At 57.6% G+C, this 7,365-nt stretch overlaps 1 protein-coding gene across 1 annotated transcript; it reads left to right on the forward strand.

Moving 5' to 3' along the window:
• Window positions 1-6,820, forward strand: DECR2 (2,4-dienoyl-CoA reductase 2). Its single transcript, XM_026048993.1, has 9 exons — window positions 1-95; window positions 184-252; window positions 656-707; window positions 1,909-2,044; window positions 2,705-2,829; window positions 3,469-3,562; window positions 3,859-3,963; window positions 4,559-4,747; window positions 5,674-6,820. Exons 1-9 carry the CDS (start codon window positions 1-3, stop codon window positions 5,706-5,708), a joined length of 900 nt encoding a protein of 299 aa, XP_025904778.1. The 3' UTR covers window positions 5,709-6,820.
• The last annotated feature ends 545 nt before the right edge of the window (window positions 6,821-7,365 follow it).

Genomic DNA, 7,365 nt, shown 5'->3' on the forward strand with positions numbered 1-7,365 from the left:
ATGTCGCAGGCCGGGCCGTGCGCGCCGCCCGCGGACGCGGACGCGGACGAGTGCCTGGGCGAGTACCGGCACCTCTTCAGCGCCGACATCCTGGCGTGAGTGCGGGCGCGGCCGGGCCGGGCGCAGCGCAGCGCGGGGCCCCTGCGCGGCGCCCGCTCTGAGCCGCCCTTCTCCCCTCCGCAGCGGCCAGGTCGCCTTCATCACCGGCGGCGGCTCCGGCATCGGCTTCCGCATCGCGGAGATCTTCATGAGGTGCGAGGGGAGCGAGGCCGCGGGGCGCGGCGCGGGGGCTGGAGGGGATGGAGCCCCCCGGGCCTCGCTGAGGAAGCGGGAGCTGCTCCCGCCTGGGGCCCTGGGACACGGGGGACCCGCGGCCAGGGCCGCGCTGGGGACAGCGGGTGCTCGGTGTGGGCACGAGGCCAGGGCCGCCTGCGGATGGGATGGGATGGGATGTGGAGACAGCCCTGAGGACGCCCTGCCCCGTCCCCGGGCCTTGTTCGTGTGCCCCTTTGTGAGCCCGGGGCTCGGGGCCCCGTGGGCAGAGGTGGCGGGTGCTGCAGCAGCCTGCTGCGGTGCCTCCCACACGGAGCTTCTGGTCGTGCTCGGGGCTGCGAGGAGCAGCCACGGGTGCTCATTCTGGCTCCCTTCTTTGCAGGCATGGCTGCCACACGGTCATTGCGAGTCGGAGCTTGGAGCGGGTGCTGCAGGTAAGTCCGTGGGCTCCAGCGGGACCCGCAGGCAGCACGGAGATGGATGAGCTCCCAGAAACCTTCCTGCCCTCGGCTGGAGATGGAGATGAGGCCTTGGGGAGCGGCTCGTACTGCCCGGTGGCCTCCTTGATGAGGAAAATGAGGTGCCAAGAGGCAGAGTCTGGGGATTTCTCAGCAGGGATGCGGGATCCCAGGCTGAACAGAATAACAACTGAGTTTGGGGGCAAATCCTCCTGAGCCTGGGGTTAAATGGGTTAAGAGATCTTGATCCTCAAAAACTCAATACAATATTTCTGTATTTTGAGGAGTGGAGGATGCAGGCCTAGAAAGCAGACTGAAAAGATTGCAGTCTAATACAGAGACTAGCTGTATTAGACTGCCGCTGTCCTGGGTGCAGCTGGGTGGCCCGAGCACCCACCCCGTGTGTCTGATCCTGACCTGACGTTTGGCCTTCAAAGTTTCAGTTCCTCAGCACTGGCTTGTGCTGCGATCTCAGAGTGAAAGCAGCTGTGAGAGCGCTTTGCAGAAATGCGTGCGCAGTGAGATGTATAAAAGATCAAAATCACAGCTGGGCGGTGATTGTGCTGTTGAGTTTGGATGTCCCTTGCTTCCTGAAGCTGCCTGGGACAGTCGTGTTTCTTAAGAACTGCCTAAGAGGTGATTTAAGGCAGAGCTGCTGGGCCACAGAGCCCGCAATAGCAGTTGCTTTGTGTTTGCCCTTTTGCCTGCTGAAATAGGTGCCTGTAGAAAGAGGTATCTAAAGGTTAACTGTGTCCAGACTTGTGCCAACATACCTTTGTACTCACCCTGCAGAAATGTTACTGAGAAGGCACTTTTGCAGTGCTAGGTCGTTGAGTTAACCGGGCTTAGCCTGTTGTGGCACGAGTTCTTGCCTGATTGTTTGGGGTGCAACGTGCAGGAGCTCCCCTGGTACCCAGGGCTTTAGCTGCCACAGTGCCACCAGGATGAAGCTGTCCTGCTTGAGGAAGTCACTGCTTTTATAAAGAGAGTGGCTGTGCTGGCTGATAAATGGAGCTGCCTCCAGGATGGGAGGTCACAGTGACAGTGTTTGTGCAGGCAGCACCTGCCGAGGGCCAGCAGAGATGCTGCTCCTGCTCGGCTCTCATCCGTTAGAAGGTCCGAGTGCCCCCTTGCCAAAAGAGAGTCCCAGAAAGAATCTCCCTTCTCTCTTTTGCAGGCCTCAAAAAAGCTGGTGGCAGCCACGGGCCAGCGATGTCTGCCTCTGTCCCTAGACGTCAGGCAGCCCCAGACCATTGTGGCAGCAGTGGACGAGGCGCTGAAGGAGTTTGAGCGGATTGACATCCTTATAAACGGTAGGTAGCTGGAGTGGGGATGGGGGGGGATGCGCCCGGTCTCACTGCTGGGCAGGGCCCTTCCCTGCACAGGGGCTATATTTGGGCTAGGATTTGGCTTCTGCCTCTCTGGCCTCATGCTTGGCAGCTGAGGGTGTGAGCTGCTGAGATGCACAAAGAGAATGGCCTTGCAGAAAGCAAAGACCTGCTCTGAAGGCTTGACCGTCCTCGCTTGTCTTGATGTTGGTCAGTGCTGTCCTCCTGCAGCCCCCAGGGTGGCTTTGCTGCTCTGCTGCTTTATCCCCTTTTCAGGACTGTTTCCACATGCTTGGCTCCTTGTGCCTCTGCCCCAGCTGAAGGCGGTGGGAGCCCAGCTCACAAGCTACAGGAGGGACCCCCAAAAGTGCCCCTGTCTGAGGACATGTGGGTACAGCTTTAGCAAGCTGCCCACCTTCACTCACACCTTAACTACAAAGCAGAGGAGCAAAGCAGCCTGCTGTCAGGAGTTTTGGTAGCATGCGGCACCCCCCCAGCTCCTCTCCCATCTGGATTTGGCTCCAGCTCAGTAACCTTTAGGAGCAGGGTGTGTGTGCACACTCATACCTGCTCAGTGCCCCTCTTGCACCTGCCTGCTCCACGTGCAGCCCTGTGCTGACTGTGCCCTGCCTGCCTGTTCTTCAGGTGCTGCAGGAAATTTCCTGTGCCCGGCCAGCGCCCTGTCCTTCAACGCCTTCAAGACAGTGATGGATATCGACACCATCGGCACCTTCAACACCTCCAAAGTGCTCTTTGAGAAATGCTTCCGGGTAAGCGGCTCCTGAGCCACAGGACTCAGGGCAGTTGCTCCTGGTAAGCAGGAGTTAAATTCAAGCAAACCAGACTTCACTCTGGAGAAATTCAGTGTAATGTAGAGGTGGGAAGAGCTCTTGCTTCTGGGAGTATGATGCACAGTATCCTGCTGCCCAAGCTGTGCTGTCAGGCTCTGTACCACCTCCTGGGAGCCTGCCCTGCTTGGATCCAGTCCTTCCCTTTCTGGAACAGCAGCCCTTGTGCAGGATGTGGAGTTGTGGGCTCCAAATCTCCCATGATCTTAGGCTTTGACTTTTGTGGCACATTTCCATGCCATGCCCTGTATTGACCAAAAATCCTGTAAGGGAAAAAAGATACTTGGGAAAAAGCTGCAAACTCCTGCTGCTTTCCTAGCTCCTTTCCTTTCCTTTGGCCCTCACTTGTTCCTGCCTTCTCCTGCCCCTTTGGAGACTGGCTGTGAGCTGGCTTGGCTCGGTGAAGCCAGCTGGGCAGGGCTGGTGGAGAGTTAGCAACTTGGAGGTGGCTCTGCTTGTGTGTCACCCTGCCTCTTAGCCTGGCTCCCTTGTCCCTCTAGGCCCTTTTGTGTGATCCCTTGTGGTGTTCCCTGCCTAATGCTTTGGCATTTCCCTCCCCAGGACCGTGGTGGGGTCATCGTTAACATCACAGCGACCCTGAGCTACCGAGGACAGGCCCTCCAGGTGCACGCCGGCTCTGCCAAGGCTGCTATAGGTACCTAAATGCTCTTTGCTGGGTTCTGCAAGCTATGTAAGGCTGGAAGGGGAGCTTGTTGTTCACAGATATTGCCATGGGAAGATACCTGTAGGAGAAGCATGAACTGGGAGCAGCTACTGTGCAGTGCTGCGCATGCGTGGGGTTTGGTTGAGGCTTTTCTCACCCCCAAGCTGTTTTTACCTGGGTCCTTCACTGTTGACCAGAGTCTCCCATTACTTTTTCAGCTCCCCTGGAGTTAATGGAATAATCTTAGTCTGTTTCTCATTCCTGTTACAATCTCTTCTCCTTCCCAGACGCTATGACCCGGCACCTTGCTGTGGAGTGGGGACCCAACAATATCCGAGTGAACAGCCTGGCACCAGGCCCTATCACAGGCACCGAGGGCTTCCGACGGCTGGGTAAGGCATTCTGAGAGACACTCTGGCCCTGCTTTGGAAATGGCTTGCCAGGATCTTCCTTGGAGCCCACCGGTGCCAGGCCTCTCATGGGGCACATGATGCAGACTGGGCCATTTGCACGGGGCCAAGGTGTTTTGTGACTCAGCTACTATGGCTTTCTGGAAGAGCAGGGAGCAACCACCTCCTCAGCTTCCAGGGCCCTTTTCTTGTTATTGTTGCTGAGTGTTAGTTCTTTTTGCTCTTTGTGATGTCCTTATGTAACTAACTTCCTTGATAATTTGAAAGTCCATAAGCCGAGCACCTGCTCCATCACAGAGGCTGGGAAGGCTCTGCAAGATCATGTCATGAACTCAACCATTGCAGCATCCAGCTTGTACCCTGCTGCTGGGCTTGACATGTCCTTTTTTTAAATCCCTTTGCTCAAGATTTTCTCTGGGTTGTTCCCAGGGCTGTGTCAACATCCCATCTAGGTTACCTGCAGCTTTCAGCCATTTGTCCCCACGAGCAGTGCTGACAGATTGCAGTGTCTGGCAGGCTGTGAAGACGGGCAGAGGGCCTCACGGTCCTAGCTAATGCTTCTCCCTCCTCTGTTCAGGTGGGAAGTTTGCCGAGGAAGCAAGCCACTTCGAGATGATCCCCCTCCAGCGTGCAGGGAACAAGACGGAGATCGCGCACGGCGTGCTGTACCTGGCGAGTCCCCTCTCCTCCTACGTGACAGGCACCACCCTGGTTGTGGATGGGGGCAGCTGGCTGACCTCTGCCAACAGCTTCTCTGCCTTGCTGGGTATTGCTTCATCCTCTGCTAAACTCTAGGTGACGTGCATTTCCCCCCTGCCCGGGGCATTAGAGCAGGGCTCGTGGCACAAAGCCCCTTGTCTGGCAGTGTAGGGCATGGGTACCATACGAAGGGGCATCACCCTGCTGTCTTGGCCAGCTTGTACCTGCACCAAGCTCTGCTCTGTTGCTCATGCAGGCATGTGTGTCACAGCAAGCTTTGGGGATCCTGGGGCATCGGGACTGGGTTTAAGCATGCACAGTGCGTCCCTCCCTTGTGCCAGTCCCTGCCCAAGTGGGTCTGTGTGATGGGGCCTGGTGCCAGGCTGTTCACTCGGATGTTGTTGGGTCCCCACTCCCTTGGCGAGGTGGCGAGACCCCTGCACAGTGCCGGGGTGGGCAAAACAGCTGTGTCCAAGGGTACGTGAAGACTATAGAGCTGCGTGGGCAGATGAGGGGAACGAGAGCAGCACGAGGGCTCCAGAAGGTGCTGCATGGTGGCTGGCACATGCTGGGCACATACCCAGCTCTACGGGAGGAGGAGCAGAGGTTGAGTGTTAGCGTCTCTGCGCAAGGGCAGCCAGTCCAGGTCTTGAAGTGGGTCTCAAACCCTGCTCTGCTTTTGGGAAGGGCCACCCATCACACTGTCTCCAGAGCAGGCGCCGAACAACATGCAGGAAGCCACACAGTTTCTGCCTCCTCTTTCTTGCTCGAATTCCCTCCTGCATTGCATGCAGGGCTTGTTTTGGCCACATATCCCAGCGGAGGTAGGAAGAGAGCTGGCACTTGGTTGCTAGGTCTTGTGCTTTTTTTTTTTTTTTTTTTTTGAAAGGAAGGGCTCCTTTCAGCCCCTCTATCTCCTGTTTAGTTCTGTGGCTCGGCGGGCTCCTCGGGACAGGGCAGGACTGTGTGTTTGACCTCTCTGCTGTCTTGCAGATGTCTGGGCTGCAGGAGCAAACACTAATCAGTGATGGACAGCCTGAGATGGACTGATGGACAGGAGTATGACCGAATGCTACTGCTCTGGGACGTCGTGAGGTCACCTGGAGTTGGAGGCGTTACCTCTCTGACAAGCGACTGGTGATGGTGACGCTGCTGATCCTGTGTGTGCCTGAGGGAGGGAGCAGCAGGAATGCCGGGAGAGGGGCAAACCTTACCCCAATTCTGTGCTATTGTTTCCATCCAAGCTGATATAGTTGAGGCCACAAGGATAGCTAGGGGTGCGCAGGCTGTGACAGGCACTGTCCAGTTTGTGTCCCCTTCAATCTGATTTCCTGGCCTTTCCCAGCTCTCCAGCAGGATCTCCATCCCCTTCCCGTCTCTATCCTGTGTCAGAGAGCTGTCCGTGCTATCCGGTAGCACCCCCTCTTTGGGAGGGGATGCCCTTCAGCCCTTCCTGGGTTGAGCAAAGCCGTGTAATTCCTCATGTCGCTGCTAACCGTCCTGTCTGTGCCTTGTCCTTCTGCGGGGATGAGGGTAGCCTTGGTGCTCGGAGCATCCCTTGCTGTGTCACAGGCGCTGGTGGCTCTCCGAGGGCAGGCGGGGACCGAGCCACTTCCTGGCCCCTGGTGGGAGCAGAAATGGCTTCGTAACCTCCTGTGCTCTAGGCCAAGAGCAGGTTCCTCCATAAGGCAGTGGTCTCTGGGGGTTGGCCGTTATCCCAGGAGCAGCGATGGGGAGCAGAGGCCAGTGCCAAGCAGAGCACGTACCGCTGGGCGGACCGTAGCTCTATGAGAGCCCGAGATGTCCAGCTTGTTGCCAGCCTGGTCTGTCTGTCACGCCCCTCTCATGCTGTCCGCTGTAATGCACTACAGATGAGGGCAAATCAAGCACACGCTGAGGTCTAGCTGAAATTCAGGCCCTTCCGAACTGGCTGCTGAGCTCACGAGCTGCAGGGGACCGCAGCAGTCCTGCGCTGGGCTGCTGGCAGCGAAGCCGTGCCCTGGGCTGGAGCCCCCGTGCTCCGTGGGCGCCCGCAGCTCCGCTCTGCAGTGTTCGGGGTCCTGCTGTGGACAATTCTGAAGCTTCTCTACAATTCTGTGAAGTCGATTTAACAAAACTGCATTTCCTACTTGATTGTAGACTTGACAAGTTTTGTTCCTTCCCCCAGGCCACGAATAAAGAACTTGCACACTCGACTGTGGCACTTCTCATCTGTTCACTTGCTTGGAGGGTACGTCCTGCAGTCCTTTCCCTGCTTCCCGTGAGCTTGGGAAGGGTTTCTGGTCTCCCTTTCTCACTTACAGGTCTGAAGTGTCAGGAGCAAGGGGGTTAAGAGGCCGAGCCCCATCTTGGGTTGGAGGTGTTTGAATTGAGCCCAGGGGAGGGTGGGAAACAGCTACTGGATCTGCAGCTTGTTGGATCCCAGAGAGGGGATGTGGAGCAGGGCCAAGCGGGGCCTGCCAGGAGCTGCCCTAGCCTTGCTGCACTGTCCCTCCCGTGTCCTCCCCTGGAGCTCTTGGGCTTTGTAAGGGGGAAACGGCCTCATCCTGCCTCGGAGTGCAGCTGGCTTCAGCCCCTGGCCTCCACTTGGCTCTTCCCAGGTGATTTGGGATGAGTGTTTGGGAGAGGCTGGCAGGACGCAGGGCCTGTGCTGGGGTGGGTGGGACACGTGGGGGCACCTGTGGG

The sequence above is a fragment of the Nothoprocta perdicaria genome, unplaced genomic scaffold (genome assembly GCF_003342845.1).
Source record: "Nothoprocta perdicaria isolate Ctin4 unplaced genomic scaffold, notPer1 scaffold_59, whole genome shotgun sequence".
In the NCBI taxonomy this organism is placed as follows: Eukaryota; Metazoa; Chordata; class Aves; order Tinamiformes; family Tinamidae; genus Nothoprocta; species Nothoprocta perdicaria.